Source organism: Dama dama, chromosome 1, assembly GCF_033118175.1.
Source record: "Dama dama isolate Ldn47 chromosome 1, ASM3311817v1, whole genome shotgun sequence".
Classification (NCBI taxonomy): Eukaryota; Metazoa; Chordata; class Mammalia; order Artiodactyla; family Cervidae; genus Dama; species Dama dama.
In genome coordinates this window covers 45,174,542-45,191,941 of record NC_083681.1, presented here as the reverse complement: position 1 = coordinate 45,191,941, position 17,400 = coordinate 45,174,542, and the positions used below count along the sequence as shown (strand labels likewise).

Genomic DNA, 17,400 nt, shown 5'->3' with positions numbered 1-17,400 from the left:
AGGCTCATCAAAAAAAAAAAAAGGGAGAGGCCTAAATCAGTAAAATCAGAAATGAAAAAGTGTGAAGGATTATAAGTGGCTTCTTCAAGCAACTATGTGCCAACAAAATGGACAGTCTGGAAGGAATGAACAAAGAAAGGTACAATCTCTCAAGACTGAACCAGGAATAAAGAAAATATGAACAGACCAATTACCAGGACTGAAATTTGAATCAGTAATTTTAAATCTCCCCCAACAAACAAAAAGTCAAGGACCAGATGGCTTCACACATGAAACATTAGAGAAGAGATAACACTTACCCTTCTGAAACTATTCAAAAAAATTGGAGAGAAAGGAACACCATCTGAACTCTTCCTATGAGGCAACCATTATCCTAATAACAAAAATCAGACAAAATTACCACAAAAAAGAAATTTAAAAAGTTATCACTGATGAGCATAGATGCAAAAGTCCTCAACAAAATACTAGCAAACCTACTCCAACAATACATTAAAAGGATTGTACACCATGATCAAGTGGGAACTATTCAAGGGCTGCAGAGATTTTTTTCAATATCTACAAATCAATCAGTGTGATACACCACATTCACAAACTGAAGAATAAAAACCACAGGATCATCTCAATAGATGCACAAAAAGCTTTTGATAAAATTGAACATCCATTTGATAAAAATTCTCCAGAAAGTGGGCATAGAAGGAATATACATCAACATAATAAAGGCTATACATAGCTTTTCATGGCTAGGTACAGCTAACATCATACTCAACAGTGAAAAGCTGACAGCATTCCCTCTAAGATCAGGAACAAAACAAAGAGATCCATTCTCACCTCTTTTATCCAACTGTTTTGGAAGTCCCAGCTGCAGCAATCAAAGAAAAAGGAAATAAAAGGGATCCAAACTGAAAAAGAAGTAAAACTGTCACTATTGCAGATGACTATATATAGAAAGTACTAAAGGCATGACCAGAAAGTTACTGGGGGTCACCAATGAATTCAGTAAAGTTGCAGGATACAAAGTTAATATACAGGGATTTGTAATGACCACCCCTAACCCACCCACCACTCCAGAATAGGACTCGGCATTTAGAGGATGCTAACAAAGACACACCTCTTACCTCCCTTTGTTGTGCCAAGTACAAGGAACCTAGTATTCCTGGGGCCCACCTTGACTACTGCCCTGATGTGTATTTTTAACACCATTCGCATTTCAAGAGTCTCCTACAAGAGAAGGAAGAGTGCACATGGAGAGTGCCTGAGCACTCCAATGGGTCTGACCTTAGAAACCGCACTCTAGAAAGAAGGGGGTCAAGAGAAATTATCAGAAGTTGACGTGACCCCACTTGGATTCTCCTGGAGTTCTGCCCCAGCATCTTTGACAGTTCTGACCTCCCAAGCACACAAGATGCCAGTTCAAATGTGGAGCAAGCCAAGGCCTTCTACCTGTCTAGCGGGTCACCCTCAGACACACACTCATGGGCTATCTGCCTTGCACTGAATTTTATCTCACTAAACTATGGGAAAAGATACTGAAAGGGAGTCCCTTCAAACCTCACCAGGCAAGGAAGCCCCAGAAGCCCCTTTACCTCCTGCCTCTAGAACCTTTTTCTTAGGCCCACACCAAAAGAGAGGGGTGCCAGCGTACCCAAGGGTACATGACAAGGGTCTTTGGATACTTCCCAGTTTAACGTGGTGAAGCTGAGCTCACTGTGAACCATGAACACGACCAGGCAAATTTGGAAAGAGCAAGAGAGGCTTTAGTAGGTGAAAATCATGTCCTTGGTATAACCCAGTTTCTTCAGGTTAGGGTGCGCGGCTGTCTGGATCAGGGGTGGTGGGCCACACACCAGGATGAGCGTGGACTTCCCAGGGGGAGGGAGGTGCTCCTTGATCATGTCCTTGGTAATGAAGCCTGAGCTGTACTTCCAGTCTGAGGTTAAGCATAAAAAAGCTGTTGGAACAGCCAGCTTGCATCCTTGACCCCAGGCCTCCTACCCTCCCTCCCTTAAGCCTGGGAGCTTTATGGGCCAAAGCTTAGACATCTGTGCTACTGTTTTCTGCAGAAACTTGAGAGTAGAGGATGTGGGTGGGTCCAAGCAGCCCTCTTAAGTATTTACCCCAGATCCCAGGCTCACTGCTGGGATTCGGAGTCCCTGGCTGGTGTCTGCCGGCTGTAAGCACTGAACCCAATGCACCCGTGTGTGAATCCAGGCAGAGAGCGGGAACTGTGCCCGGCAGAGGGCGCTGTGGTGTTTGGGGGCCGGCCCAGCTGGGTGGCGCCCTCTGCTGGCCAGTGAGCTCTATGACAAGGCAGGCATAACTGCTGTGTGGGAGAGGCAGCCAGCCAGCAGCGTGCGGGCTCTGGGGTGCGGCGTGCACTGCGGTGACCGGGTGCTGGCTGGGGCTGCAGCCGCTGTCTGCGGTTCAGCTTGTGAGGACTGCTGTCCTCGGTGAGGTGACCGGTGCCAGGTGAAAGGGTAAGTGGCCGTACTGGATGCAGTGAGTGCTGACTCTGTGGGATGCTGTGTGGAGTGGGTGTTCAGCATGACCCAGGGATCCCTCTGATGTCACAGAGCAGTGTGTGGAGAGCCGCTGAGACGCTGGACACCTACCCTCTCCTGCCCTTACAAACAAGGCAGCCCAAATCCTCTCTCCCTCAAATTCCTGCATTTCCCAGTAGGGACATAGCCCATGGCCTCAGCCACCTAGCTCACAAGCAACCAACCAACCCAGGGACAGTTCCTGGCTGGGTCCAAGGCTGGAGCTGACCCATGGTGGGAACAAACGGGCCCATACCAGCAGGAGGCCTGTCCAGCGTGTACCACAGGCCGAACCGTGTTGGATGAGTTCTGGCAACTTCCTCAAGCTCTCTTCTCATCAAGATATCCTCCTCTGCCTAGGAAAAAAAAAAAAAAAGGCAGCATGAGCCATGCTCCTCCAGGGCACCCTCCTTGTTCCCCACACTGAGCACGTGGGTCCACACGTTCCTGCGCCAGTCATCCAGTTCTAGCTTGAGTGCTACCTGCAGACTCTGGGGCAACAAGTTCTGCTGAGGCTCCGGCACAACAAACACCCTCTGGTGGAGGGAAGTGGTGGGTGACTGCCCTCCACCCGGAAGGCTGTGTCTGAGCACTGGGCATCCGGCCCAGCTCCTGCATCCACCCTGAGTGCCAGGCAAGGCAAACTCGAATGACCCAGGATTTCCTACAGGGAATGCGAGGGGCTAAGACAGTGATATATGACACTATATGTAATCTACAGCACTGGAGAACTACAGCAGAGGAAGACAGAGGCTGCAACCTCCACTGGGGAAAGTGAGCAAGGCCAAAAGATATGTTGCAGGCTCAGAGGTTTGCTGCACATGAGTCCTGGACCTTAAAACTCGTCACAATCCTTGTCCTAACAATTTCAAGTCTAGGATTCTGTATAAGAAAATAATCTAACTGTGATCAAGCCTAGGCACAGTTATTCATCACTGTATCATTTATAACTGTGAAAACTGAGAATAGTCTGGAGAAGGAGATTTAGTAAATGATGGTACAACTTGATATAGACTGATAAAAATATTTACAAAGAGTAATAATGAGAAGAAAATGCCTGTGAGGTAATGTTGAGTGGAAGAAAATGAAAAACTATAATTGTGACTATACAGCACGTAGAGGACAAAGACAAAAAAATGAAGTAAATTATTTATATGCTTCTGTATTTCCTGAAATTTCCACTAAAGGCATTTATGATTTTATATTGGGGAAAAGCACAGAACTATGTATTAAAGAAGGAAAGGTTAGTGCTTATGGTTGGTTGGGGAGACAGAATTAAAAAAACAAACAAAAAAAATGGAAAAACAGGCCTAGATTCAGTTTCTCTGGCTGCTAGCGGCCCTACTTGTAAGCCCTTCCACAGCCGCAGGCACAGAGCAGCACGAGCTCGGTGAGTGCGGAGGGGCCGCAAACAGTGGGACATTATTTTCCTGCTCAGGGCTGACGCAGCAGAACTGACCTTGTTGGCGAAGATGAGGGACATCACGGTCTTGTCACTGGGCTTCCTGGTGATGCAGCGGATGAGCTGCAGCATGGGCGTGATCCCTGGAACACAGTTAGCAGGCAGGTTGGCTTTCCTTCCCCTCTGAGGCTCACAGTCCCTGCTCTGCAGCAGCTTCACAGGTTTCCTTGATCTCGATTACTTTTCCCACTTCTGTGCCCAGAACTCAAAGTGCAGAACTACCCTTCATTTTGGTTTTCTCTTCTAAAGCAACAGTCCATCAAAAACCCTTCTCATTTTCACATGGCAGCATCGGCTTTGAAACTGGACTGGATTTTACGTCCAGCTCCCTCACTGTCTGAGCTTTTTAGTGTCCCCGTTTGTAAAACAGAATCAATGACAAGTAAATGTGAGTCTTTCTTTTAAATGCCCATTATGGTGCCTGGCATATAGTGGTTCACATTACATGATTGCTATCATCTTTCAGGCATTCCTTTTCAAGGGCTGGGGAACATCAGGCTTGAACAGGATCCAGGAGCCTTTGGGAGCTCATGTGTGGGCCGGCTCAGCCTGCCCCCCCCCCCCCAAACTCACCTTAGAAGCTCCAGGGGCTCTTGGTGTAGCCACCATGTTGGTTAAGGGGAGCAGGGCATCCAGGGTCAGAGTCAAAAACTGTCATTGACTTTGCATCCCCATTTCAAACAGCCAGGGGAAGAATCTCTTACATAGCCTCTTCCAGGACCATGACTCCAAAGTGAGAAAGGTCTCAGGGTTCACCCTGTGGATGAAGCCCCCAGTAGCCTCTTACCTGTGCCCCCAGCAATCATTCCCAGGTGATGCACCAGTTTAGTTTCAGGCTCACTTGTTTTGTATGGTTTGAATACAAACTTCCCTGAAATCACAAGAGGGTACTTCTGATGTCTACAACTCTTGACGTGCACAAACATCATCTTGGGTCCCCTCAGCCAGCCCTGGTCTACCAGGGCCCAAAGTGGGAATAGAGCTGGGGCATTCTTAAGGAATAACTGTATCTTTTCTCCTGAGGAAGGAGGAAGGCATACGCTGAAGTTAACATAGAGCCTCATACAGCACTCTCACCCATGCTAGTGAATGAGTAAGTGATGAGTGTGTGAGTAAATGGATGAGTGTGCATTCCTTCCATTCATCAACCCGTTATCCATTTTTCAGCAATAGCCAAGTGCCTTTTGTGTATCAGGCATTGTGCTGGAGATACAGTGATGAGGAAATACCAAATCACCCCCTTACCTTCATGAACCTTATAATCTCATAAAGTGGGTATGTGAATGAATGTATGAAGACTTCAAGGACAAGTCCATGTGACTCAAATCTTAGGAGTTTTCTAGAATGATGTACCAAGAGTGGGGATATTCCTCCCAGCTGGAGGCCTAGTGTGAAGCTCCCAGTACCTGACCCATGATAGAACAGGCACCCAGATGGCCCTTGAAAAAGGATGGTGTCCCCAATTTTCATGTTCTCCAAGTACTGAGTCATCTTCCCCCCTTCTGGGTGATTAGGATGTACATTTTTGAAGTAGATCTGAAAAAATAAAGCAGCACAGTTTTCACACCTTTAGACCCGAGACTGCAGCCACATACAACTTAGGAATATATTTGCTACCAGAAACTGTGAGGAACAAATCCACTGTGCTCATGGTTGCTCTCAGCAACCCCTGAAGACTTCACTAGGACAACAGCCTCACTGTTAAATGACACTGCCAGGAAGCCCTGTCCAGGGCATGCACCCCTTCTCCACCCACTACCCTGAACAGGCTTGTGACAGGCAGCTGGACGCGGCAGGCATCCTTTACCTTGATGATTAAGTCCACAAAGCCTAGGTCATCATCACTGGACACAGGCGTGTAAGCCCTGACCACCACAACACCATCAATTTTGGCCAAGAGATGAACATAGTTACCTACAGAAAAGACACCAAATGTTAAGACTGAGCAGGGCCAGCCTAAGCAGGACCAAGGATTTCTCTAAAGCAGGAGTCCCCAACGTTTTTGGCACCAGGGACCGGTTTTGTGGAAGACAAATTTTCCACAGACCGGGGCAGCAGAGTGGTGTGCGGATGATTCAAGCACGTTACATTTATTGTGCACTTTATTTCCATTTAGTGGCAATCTCAGGCTATTCCACCTTGACTTTAGGGTTAGGACTGGGGCTCCTATGGGAATCTAATGCCGCTGCTGATCTGACAGGAGGCGGAGCTCAGGCAATAATGTGAGTGAGGGGGAGCAGCTCCACTCACTGACCTACCACTCACCTCCTGCTGTGCAGTCTGGGTCCTAACCAGCCATGGACCAGTGCCTGATCATGCCTGGGGACTCCTGCTCTACAGGATTGAGCTTCGAGGGGTGGGGCGGTGGGGGGTGCATAGTGTGGCGGGGTGCATGGGAGGAGGACCAAGAAGGGAAGGAGTCCAAGTCCAGGATGCCTGGATCCTAGGCCTGCCCTCATCACCACACATGCAACCCTGAACAAGTCACTTCACCCCATACACCTGCCCTGACTCCGTCATAGTGTAGTTGTGAGTTTCAGTTACCAGAAACCTACTGTTGTTGTGGGCTTACTGTGCCCAGGTACTCTGTGGAGCAGGAAGAGCTAACTAAAGTTGGAGGCTGAGTATTAAAAATTATAGAAAAGTGTTTCCTTTTTAAAGCAAAACATGCTGCCTTCATAAAGTCACTTCTTCCTAAACTGGATGTATCACTGGGGTCTATGAATGGATCACAGCCCCCTCTTCTGTATCCTGCTGCCTGGGATGGAGCAGGCCTGGGCTCACAGGTATGTGGAACCTCAGGATTTAGATATCCATAGACCATGAGTTCCAGCAGAAGCACTGCATCTCCCTGGCCCATGGCTCTGCTGAAGGGCAGAGTGAAGCTTGCCTCTCCAGGGTAGACATGAGCAGACCACAGTGGCCAGAATCCTATGGACCCCGCATCACATGATGAGCTGGGCCACTCAGGTTTCTGTTGGATCCAACCTGGGAGACTTAAGTGACTAAGGCAATTAGTGGTGAGGGCAAAAGCTGCAATCAAGAGATGCAAGAGGCAAAGGCAAGAGGAAGTTCTGAGCCAGAGTATCTGAGGGAGGAGAAGCTGTGTGCGCACAGGACAGATGGACAGCATATGCAGACAGAAGCAGAAATCCAGGGGGAAGGAGGGAAAGGATGGAGGGGCCCTGAGGCCTGACTGTGGGTTAAGAAAGAACAGGCTTAGGATGGACAAACAAAAAGGTCTTACTCTATAGCACAGCAAACTATATTTAATATCCTGTGATAAATCATCATGGGAAAGAATATGAAGAAGAAGATATCTATATCTCTATATATAAAACCGTGTCACTTTGAAATTAACAGAACATTGTAAATCAATTTTACTTCGATAACGTTTAAAAAGTACAGGCTCAGTGTCTCTGGCTGTGGCCTGGTTGGACACCAGGGATACCCAGGAATAAACACCTGCAGCAGCTTCCTGCTGAGAACTAATTTGATGCTGGAAACCTCAGAAAGGCTCTTTCAGATGCAGACAACCTGGGCCTGGCGTGGCAGCAACCTCAAAGAAAATGGGTCTGCACAGCTGGTCCCGAGCCCCCATCTCTAACCAGCTTCATTTCAGCAGAGCTGGGAAGCATGAATACCCCCTGAGTCTTCACAGCCGACTCTCCCAGAAGCCGCTAAACTACTTTTTCCACTAACTGTGCACTACCCACACCAGGACTGAGGAGAGTGGGTCATGACAGTTTCTAGGAAATTCTACTTCTCAAAGGTTTTCATTCTTGCCAATAGGACTGGCCTCAAAGGCCAGGCAGAGGGCTGGAAAGCAAGCTGACACTCAGCTCTCAGGGCTGGAGAAGAAAGGAAGCAGCAAGGAGGCCCAGGGGCCAGGCGGGCTGCCTGGAGGGTCATTTCCTCACTTGAAGAGGTGACGTCAAGGTTCTGTCCCCTGCACACAGGACAAGCAGGCTCTGGATGAGGATCTCCACCAGGAGGCAAACAGCACTAGCAGTCTGTACAAAGTTTCAGGCTCTGGGCCTAGCAGAGACTAAGGCTGACTCAGCCGTCTGGTGGTGGTACAGATTGTTTGCTCGGTCATGTCCGATTCCGTGTGACCCTATGGACTGTAGCCCACCAAGCTCCTCTGTCCATGGAATTTTCCAGGCAAGAATGCTGGAGTGGGTTGCCATTTCCTACTCCAAGGGATCTTCCTGACCCAGGGATCAAACCTGCATCTCCTGCATTGGCAGGTGGCTTCTTTACTGCTGTGCCACCTGGGAAGCCTGGTGGTACAGATTAGAAACGGTATTAACGCAGAACTCTAGGACTGTGCAGGCTCCTACCCACAATGGGTGCCTCTTTCTGTGCATGGATTTGAAGCCCCTGCCGAGAATCCATGTACTGGGGTGACGGGGGGACACCAATTTCCTTCTGCCTCTCCAAACATTCAGGGCCTTTCTCCCTACAGTAGGGGAACATCAATTCCTCCCATCCCTCCCAAGTGCACAGTACTTCACAGTTTGAATTTCACATCCATCCGTCACTTCTCACAATACCACCAGTAGCAGACAGGCCTGGGAAACCCCATTTTATAGACAGAGGCTCAGAGAGGTGAGGGACTTGCCTACAGTTGCCCAGCAAGGAGCTGACAATGGGATCTTAGACATTCTGACTATAGAGTCACTTCTTTTCATTACAGTATCAGTTTTGCGTCAGCCCAAATGGAACAATGAGAAAGGGAATGGACTGTCCCCCAGCCCATCTCCCCACCTCTCTGAGCTTATGTGGCTCAATAAAGGTAGCAGGGTAACCTCTGCACCTCAGCCGAGTTTCTGACAGGAGCAGAGTGCCCGCAACACCCAGGTCCTGGTGATGACAAGACCCCACTCACCTACAGGAAGCCCTAAAGCATGGTCCAGGGAGGGCAGTCCAAAGCGAAACCTCCGAGTGTTGTGGCTGATTTGCTGATAAAGTAGAGACAGGCTCTGTCAGCTTTCTGGAAGTCTAGCTGGGCAGCTCAGATGTCTGGGAAAGGAGCTCTCCACACACATACACAGACATGTGTATGCTCTGGGGAGCAAACCAGAGGCCACGAATGCCCACCCCACTGCCCTGGCCTCCCCAGCCACCACATGCCCCCCCACCTCGTCTTCCTGTCACATCACCGCCCCCCCCCCCCCCCCGCCCCTGACAGCAGAGGGGGGAGGTCTGCCCATCACCTCTTTCTCAATCAAAGGCAGCGGGTACTTGGTATCAGAGTTCTGTAAGGTGATGTGACGACTCTTCACCACGTTCTTGCTCTTCAGGGCAAGCAGGAGCACAGTGATCCCAATAACAGTGACAGCAAAGAGCAGGGACGGGTCCTACCGGACAATGTGAGCCGGCCCCTCAGGTCCTGCCTGCCCTGGGCAGGACAGCCCTCAGGCACCATGGAACCCTCTCTACACCAAAGGCATGTGTGAAGCTGGACTGAGCCTGAAAGAGACTAGGCAAAAGTGAAGGTACCACAATGGAAGGCAGGTGGACCTGGGGTGTGGGGAGGGGCCAGCTGCTGCTCAGACTAGCTGGGAGGTTTTAAGCTCCCAGCCAGATGGCCCAGGAGTGCTAATGTCACCAGACCTTTCAAGCCCATCTGTCTCTATTTGGCTACACTCAAGGGTGCAAGCCCTGGAAGTCTCTCCCTTGAGGTGGAGGGGGTGCTTCTAATACATGATTTGGAATGAAGGCCTCAATCCTCAGGGACAGAGCTAAAGAGGGGGGATTAGCCGTTGACATCTAAGAGGTATAGGACTCCCCTCCCCTCCTCCCTCCTTCCAGGTCCGGCCAAGGCAGAGGTAGGGGTGGGGTGAGTACCTCCAGTGCCAGAGCTGCTCCAGGTCTTTGCTCAGAATCCACCAACTCCTACCTTTAGCAAGAGTGTCCTTGCTCACAACCTGCCAACTCCCACCCCACCCACCCTTAGCAGGAGTGGACATAAATCTTTAAGTTGAAGGGTTCAGAGGTAAAGGAAGTTATATGCACACACAAAAGGAAAAAAGAAAAAAACAGATGGAACCAGTTGAGACCACGACAGCAATGAATCTGACCTCCAACAGGCCCTGAGTCCTCATTTTACTATATGAGCATGTTAAATGACACACGGATTAGTAGCTGGACTTTCCTGGTAGCTCAGCTTGTAAAGAATCCACCTGCAATGCAGGAGACCACTGTTTGATTCCTGGGCCGGGAAGATCCCCTGGAGAAGGGAGAGGCTACCCACTCCAGTATTCTTGGGCTTCCCTGGTGGCTCAGAGAGTAAAGAATCTGCCTGCAATGCGGGAGACTGGGTTTGGTCCCTGGGTTGGGAAGTTCCCCTGGAGGAGGGCATGGCAACCCTCTCCAGTGTTCTTGCCTGGAGAATCCCCGTGGACAGAGGAGCCTAGTGGACTATAGTCCATGGGGTCGCAAAGAGTTGGACATGACTGAGCGACTAAGCACAGCACAGCACTGGTAGCCAGGACCAGACATTAAGGACCAAAAATGGGTAAAAAGGGGGTAGCACCCCACTCCCTCATAAAAAGCCCCTCCCCTTCCCCATAGACTAATGCATTTTATCGTTGCTACTCTTTAAATACATACTGCCCGCTGGGCAAGGAGTTGGTCTGTGAACTCAGTTCCCTCTTCTCCATTCTTTGCCCACTGATTCAAGCTTGTGCCTTATACTCACCTACTCAAACCCGAGTGGGAAAGGCACTCTCCCTGCCACCAAGCGAGGGCCCCCGCCGATTTGGGATACTGCATTACCTTAGCACCCGGGATACACCCACACCCCTCGAGGCAGGCCAGTGAGGCCTTGGCACTCACCTGCCAGGGATTCTGCGGGGCTCCCGCATCCGCCCCCCACCCGGCCACCCCTCCAGCGAGACGCCCGCCGGCCCGGGTGGGTTTGGGAAAGGTCCTCCCGGCCGTCCTCTCACGCCGGGAGATCCCCGCCCCACGCTGGGCCTTCTCAGGCTCCGCCCCGCCCAGTGCCAGCCCCTCCCAGGCCGGCGGGGTGACACCGCCCCGGGCCGGTCAAGATCTGCGGGATCCGGCGGACTCTGCCCGGCTCCCGCCCTGTCTTCTCTGGCCGCTTCCCGCCAGGCCCCCAGTGCTGGGAACCCACCCGGAACCAGCAGCCGAACATGTCGAAGGGGCGCTGTCTGGGAGGCGGGGAGCACCCCGGCGACCGGAGCTAGGCCGGGAAACGGGCACCCAGGACGGGCGGTGGGCCCCTCCGTTGCCCCCACCCTGAGGGCCAGGGTTCCGAAGCTTCTTTCTCGTGGGATTCCGGCTCTGCTCCAGCCCTGTCCCCAGGACCCCAATCCAGGGGCTTCCAGGGCGGAGCTGAGGCCCGCGCTGGGAGCTGGGGGCTGCCTCGCTCCGAGAGTTTAACATCCCTTGTTTATTACGTGGCTGCCTCTGCATCCTGGTCCTCTCGCCCGGCACTCTGAGCAGCTCTGGTGGAGAACTTCCTCTGCTTGCTTGTTTACACCTGTGGCAAGGCTGGAGGAAGGTTCTGCTGGTCAAAGAAATGGTAATCCACTCCAATTCAGAGAGCACAGAAATATATAGAGCAGACATTCATAGTGAGCTCCTACTCTGAGCCTAGTCCTTGACCAGATGTTTGCGGGGCGCCGGGGTGGGTGGGCAGAGGGGCGGTGACTGAGTTAAAGAGGACAAAGCATTCATTCATTCTCTGTTGGGAAAGATGATAGGTACCCAACACAAGCCCAAAGAGGGTGCAGAATGGCAGGCATAGATAGCTTTGGGGGGACTTCACAGCAAATTTCAGAACCTTGGTGATCCCTTCCCCCATCAATTCTCCCATCGCCTGTGGCAAGGGTAAATCCCTGCCTCCTGGGCCTGAGTAAGACAGAGAAGCCAAGAAATGGACTCCACTCCCAGCCCCACACACCACCACAGGCACGTGCATAATGGAAGCCCCCCACCCCAACACTTGCACATGCCAGCGTATCATTGTTACTTCTGGCAATCTATTAATCGTAAAATGATGGCTTATGAGCTAATTTCGTTACCTAATTACTAAGGAGGTTGAACATCTTAAGTTTTTTTTTTTTCCTCATGGAGTTTCTTTCTTTGAAAAAAAAAATGCCTGCTTATGACTTTTGCCCATCTTTGTATTGAGTTGTCTTTTTCTCACTGATTTTTAGGGGTCATATATATTTTAGAGATTGCTCCTTTGCCAATTATATCAGGTACAAATGTTTCCTCCTGGTCGGCAACTACTCTTCCTTCTTTTCTTCCATAGTGTTTTTTTTCTTTCTCCCTCCATCTTTGGATAGAAGTTTGTAATCATAATGTGGTCAAATGTATCAATCTTCAGTCTTTTCCCTTTATGGTTAGTGCTTTTTGTGACTTATCTATTCCTACCCAAGGTCAAGATAGTCTATATTTTCTCTGGCAAGACTTAAAGTTTTTTCCTTTTAAGTTTTTCCGTCACTCAGAATTGATGTCTGTGTATGATGTGAAGTAGGGATCCAGTTTAATATTTTCTGTATGGATTATGCATTGTCTTGGTAACATTTATTGTATCGCTCACACCAGATCACTAACCTGCAATGCCACCACCATCATATATCAGTTGTTACATATTTATGAGTCCGGTTCCAGCCTCCCTGTCCTCTTACATTGATCTAGTTGCCCATCTCCTGTGACAATGCCATAGTTCTCTAATTTCAATAGTTTATAACAACTGTTTATATCTTTTACTCTTATTTGGGTCTCAGTTCAAATATTACTTCCTTAGAGATGCCTATTCTAATGCCCCAGTTTAAGGAGATGTACATATTACATTCTATTCATAGCTGTTACTTTGGTTTGTAGCTGCTATTTCTGAGTATTTAATTGCTAAATATCTGACTCTCACATTAGTCTGGAAATCCCACTATGGCAGAGATTTTGTGTCCCCAGGGCTTAGCACAGTGACTGTCACGTAGATAACATTTAATAAATATTTAACAAAGGAGTGAATGCATTCATCTCTGCCCCGTAGCATTTAGCACACCGTCTGACACAGAGTAGATACTTATAAATAGAATTCATGGTAGATGCTCCAGAAATACTGAAGAAAGAACCAATCCTTTCCAAAAGTACTCTGTATGCCTTGCTTGCTTAATTTGTCTGTGTAAGATGTATCACCAGATGATAAACTACATATCTTACCTACTAGCCTACTGTCTTTCTCTTCCTGCCAGGATATAAGCTCCATGAGGATAGGATTTACTTTGTCTGCTTTAACTCCTAGGCCTAGAACAGTGCCTAGGATTTATTGCATGAATGAATGAATGGACTTCATTTTTTCCCTTTGATTCAATTAAAAGTCTTTATTGACTTTGGAATCTAAAGATGCCTCACTTTGTTCTATGGCTTTCTTAGTATTTTGCCTTTACCCTCTATTCTCTCTTCTCATGTTCCCTGCATAGCATGATCCCTCTGTGTGACTAGAGGTGCAGATGGCACATCTTGCTTTCCTGAATCTTGGGGCAGGATGAAAGTGAAAGTGTTAGTCACTCAGTCGTGTCTGACTCTTTGCAACCCTATGTACTATAGCCCTCCAAGCTCCTCTCCAGGCAAGAATACTCCAGTTGGTAGCTATTCCCTTCTCTAGGGGATCTTCCAGACCCAGGGATTGAACCTGGGTCTCCTGTATTGCAGGCAAATTCTTTACTGTCTGAGCCACAAAGGCAGGCATTTATCTGGGCTCCCAGTAATTTTAAGAGGGTAATGATTTCCCTATCTCCTCAGCTCTTCTACACACTTTATAGGTGTCCCTCAGATGCTCGTGTGTGGCCAGATTTTGGTTCATCTTCTACTCATTTCCTGAAATAGACCATGAGCACATGTCTCACTCCCCACATCCCCAGCTTAGTAAGAGATCCCAGCAAAGAGAAGCCCCTCAGCAAGTGTTTGCTGGGGAAAAAAAAGAAAGAATGAACATCTGTTGTCACTATTTGAGCCTATATAACGGTACTGAGGCTCTCTCACTGCTGAGAATCCCCTGGGGTAAACTGGTGCTCTCAGTTGATGTTTGGAGTATGTGCTTCTTAAATCACCAGCTTGTTGTGGGCTTTTCATTAGCTTTTAACTTTAAAAATTATTTATTTCTATTTTATCCTTTGAACAAATGAGCAACTCTGGCCATTTTAAGCTTAAATTGTGGTAGGCTCAGTAAGAGTCACCCAAATGTACCGCATCCCAATCCTGCCTAATACTGGCTTACAGCTGGTGGAACTGTGGTAGAGAATCCACCTGCCAAATAGGAGGCCCGGGTTCGATCACTGGGTGGGGAAGATCACCTGGCAAAGGAAATGGCAACCCACTCCAGCATTCTTGCCTGGGAAATCCCATGGACAGAGGAGTCTGGTGGGCTACAGTCCATGGAGTCGCCAAAGAGCTGGACACGGCTGAACAGCCAAACAGCAACAGTATTTATGCTACCTGGTCAGAGTTCCACACTGGGCACTGCACATGGACATGAAGCAATGGTAATGCTCTGCTTTCTGGAATGCTTCAACGTGGACTTGTAGAACAGAAATGTGTCATGAAAAATTTGGCAAGCTCCTGGCAATTTGGGGCTGACACAGACCTGATGGGATAAGGCTTTATAAAGGCAAAAGGCTTGAGACCCTGGGAGTGACCAGAATTTGCCAAAAACAGTATCTTTGGGAGGAATCAAAAGCATAGCTTGAGACAGTGTCATGAAATAGAAACAATCATGGACTTAGAGAAAAGATATGTGGTTGCCAAGGGGGAGGGGGTTGGAGGGTAGGATGGAGTGGGAGGTTGGGGTTAGCAGATGTAAGCTTTTATATGTAAGATGGATAAACAACAAAGTCTTACTATATAGCACAGAAAACTATATTCAATATCCTATGATAAACCATAATGGAAAATAATATAAAAAAAGAATGTATGCATATATGTAAAACTGAATCACTTTGCTGTACAACAGAGATTAGCACAACATTGTATATCAACTATACTTCAGTAAAATATATATATATAGAGAGAAAATAAAAACATTTCATAAAAGGAGACTAGCTTGAGGTGTCCTGCTCCCATTGTCCCTCCCACACCCAGAGGAATCCTCCCTGAGGAGCTCTGTGGGCAGGCCTTCACCAGTGATGCTAGTCAATTTCCCCCCCAATGTTTATAGCAGTTGCTTCAACTCTTCCCAAACAGCATCTGTTGTGGCGGGCCTGGGGCAGAGCCTCCAGAAGGTAGTGTGTGATTGTGACTTCACAGCTTGGGCTGTGGAGACAATCGGGAGTAACTAGGACAGCAAATGCAGCTTCCAGGGGTGGAGTTCCACCTGCACAGACAGGCGTGGCTGCCTGCCTGGGCTGGGAGCCTCAGACCTATATTAGGAGAAAGGCTGGTCTCCAGCAAGGGAGAAGGGGGAAATGTCCCAAAGATAGATATGAAAGAAGGCATTCCTGTCTCCTAGTTGAATACAATCAGCAATTTCTGTTTTTTTTTTTTTTTTTTCTTTTTTTGAAAGCAATAACAAGGGAAGATGGAAGGAACCAGGCTAAAGCTTCCACTCTGAGAATCATGATAAAACATGCTTTCTCATGGGTTTACAAAGCATTTCCCAGAGTGGAAGATATCCCTCTGAAATTATTGTGATCCTTTTACGACCACTTTAGTTTGGAAAAAAGAACCTCCAAGAGATTCCATGTCTTGTGCAAAGTCACAAAGCTAAGACACAAGGCCATGTTCCTGATTGTAGGTCTTTCCCCTATACCACAGCAACCTATGATACAGTCAATGCATAAAAAGCATTTTGTTCATGAGCCATACAAATTTAAACTCAATTCCTGACTTCAAATTTCAAGAAACCTTCCATTTATCAGCTGCCAAACTTAAGCCCAGAAATGTCAAATGATGCTTTTGGAGAAAGGACTGTAACTGGGTCATTTGTACTGAGATTTCAGTCTTTCAGAGCCTGTAGTGTGATTAAGAGCAAGTGTAAGTTTCTTCCATTGTGGAAGAGAACTCAGATGGTATAGAAACGTAGAAAGGCATCTTTTTTCTCTGCCTTCTCTCCTGTTACTGTGTTTCACCTGCCATGTTCCCAGCTAAGTTCTCTTCCCCTCTGATCTTCTAAGGAACATTGCCCCAGCAATTCTTCCATCTTTTCCTTTAAATGTTGGTTCCTTCTCTCTGCTTGACAATTCCTGGCAGAGTATATGTGTTCTGTAATTTTTCTCATATTAAAAAAATTGGTGGTCTATTGGTTGAGAATCCACCTGCCAATGCAGGGGATACACCTCTAGAGCCCTCAAGCTACAAATACTGTGTTTGCATGCTGCAATTGCTGAAGCCCATGCCTAGAGCCCATGCTCAGCAACAAAAGAAGCCATGCAATGAGAACCCTGTGCACCCCAGCAAAGAGTAGCTCCCACTCTCTGAAACTAGAGAAAACCCATAGCCATCAAAAAAGACCCAATATAGCCAAAAATAAATAAATAAATATTTTAAAAAGTCATAAAACCTTCTCTTGACTTCCATACCTACATTGAGATGCTATTCCATTTCTGAGTTTCCAGTTACAATAAAATTTCTTCTTTTTTCCTTTTTTACAATAAAATTTCTTCAAGGAGTTACCTGTACATGTCATCTTAAAATCTGTCTATCCAATTCTCTCTTGAGTCTGCTCCAAAAAAGCTTTCACTTTCTCCACCATTGTTGAGATTTCAATATGCCAGTGGTGTAAAACCTAATGATCAGTTCTCCATCAATTCCTTCTCGTTTCTACCCCCTGTAAACATCGAAGTGCTCCAGAACTCAAATCTCAGCTTCCTTGGCAATCTTGTCCTGTGACAGTTTAAATATCAACAATATGCTTATTCTACATATGTAGGTTGGATCTTTTCCCCTGAACTCCATGTTCATATATTCAACTGTCCACTTGATATCTCCTCTTGAATGGCAATAGGCAATTCAGACTTAATGTGATCAGATACAAAGTCACAATCCTCCCCCAGAATCCTGTGCCTTATAGCCATCTAAGGAAGTCATCTCAGGAGGAGAATACCTGAGATCAATATAGTCATATGTAAATAGTTCAGATTCTTTCTTTGCCATGTTGGTTAGTGTACATTGTTCAAAACATCTCATTTCAGGAAATGGCAGCATTGTACTTCCAGTTGCTCAGGCCAAAACCACTGGGGTCATTTTTTACATCTCTTTTCATATCTTAATTCAGTCTCCCTGGAAGTCATGTCGGCTCTTAGTTCAATGTCTATCTACTTCTCACCCACGTCCACTGCTTCCACTCAGATGTCAGTTTTTTACCCTGGTCATTGCAATAGTCTCCCAACTGATCTCCTTGCTTTGTCCCATGCCTTCTCCCAG

At 47.7% G+C, this 17,400-nt stretch overlaps 1 protein-coding gene across 1 annotated transcript; it reads right to left on the bottom strand.

Annotated features, from left to right (window-relative positions):
* Positions 1 to 1,749: 1,749 nt before the first annotated feature.
* Positions 1,750 to 11,445, bottom strand: LOC133062057 (NADH-cytochrome b5 reductase 2). Its single transcript, XM_061151003.1, has 10 exons — positions 11,083 to 11,445; positions 10,843 to 11,016; positions 9,219 to 9,362; positions 8,891 to 8,963; positions 5,807 to 5,913; positions 5,406 to 5,535; positions 4,787 to 4,870; positions 3,997 to 4,082; positions 2,794 to 2,893; positions 1,750 to 1,927 (listed from the first exon to the last, which is right to left on the bottom strand). Exons 1-10 carry the CDS (start codon positions 11,443 to 11,445, stop codon positions 1,755 to 1,757), a joined length of 1,434 nt encoding a protein of 477 aa, XP_061006986.1. The 3' UTR covers positions 1,750 to 1,754.
* Between the last annotated feature and the right edge of the window lie 5,955 nt (positions 11,446 to 17,400).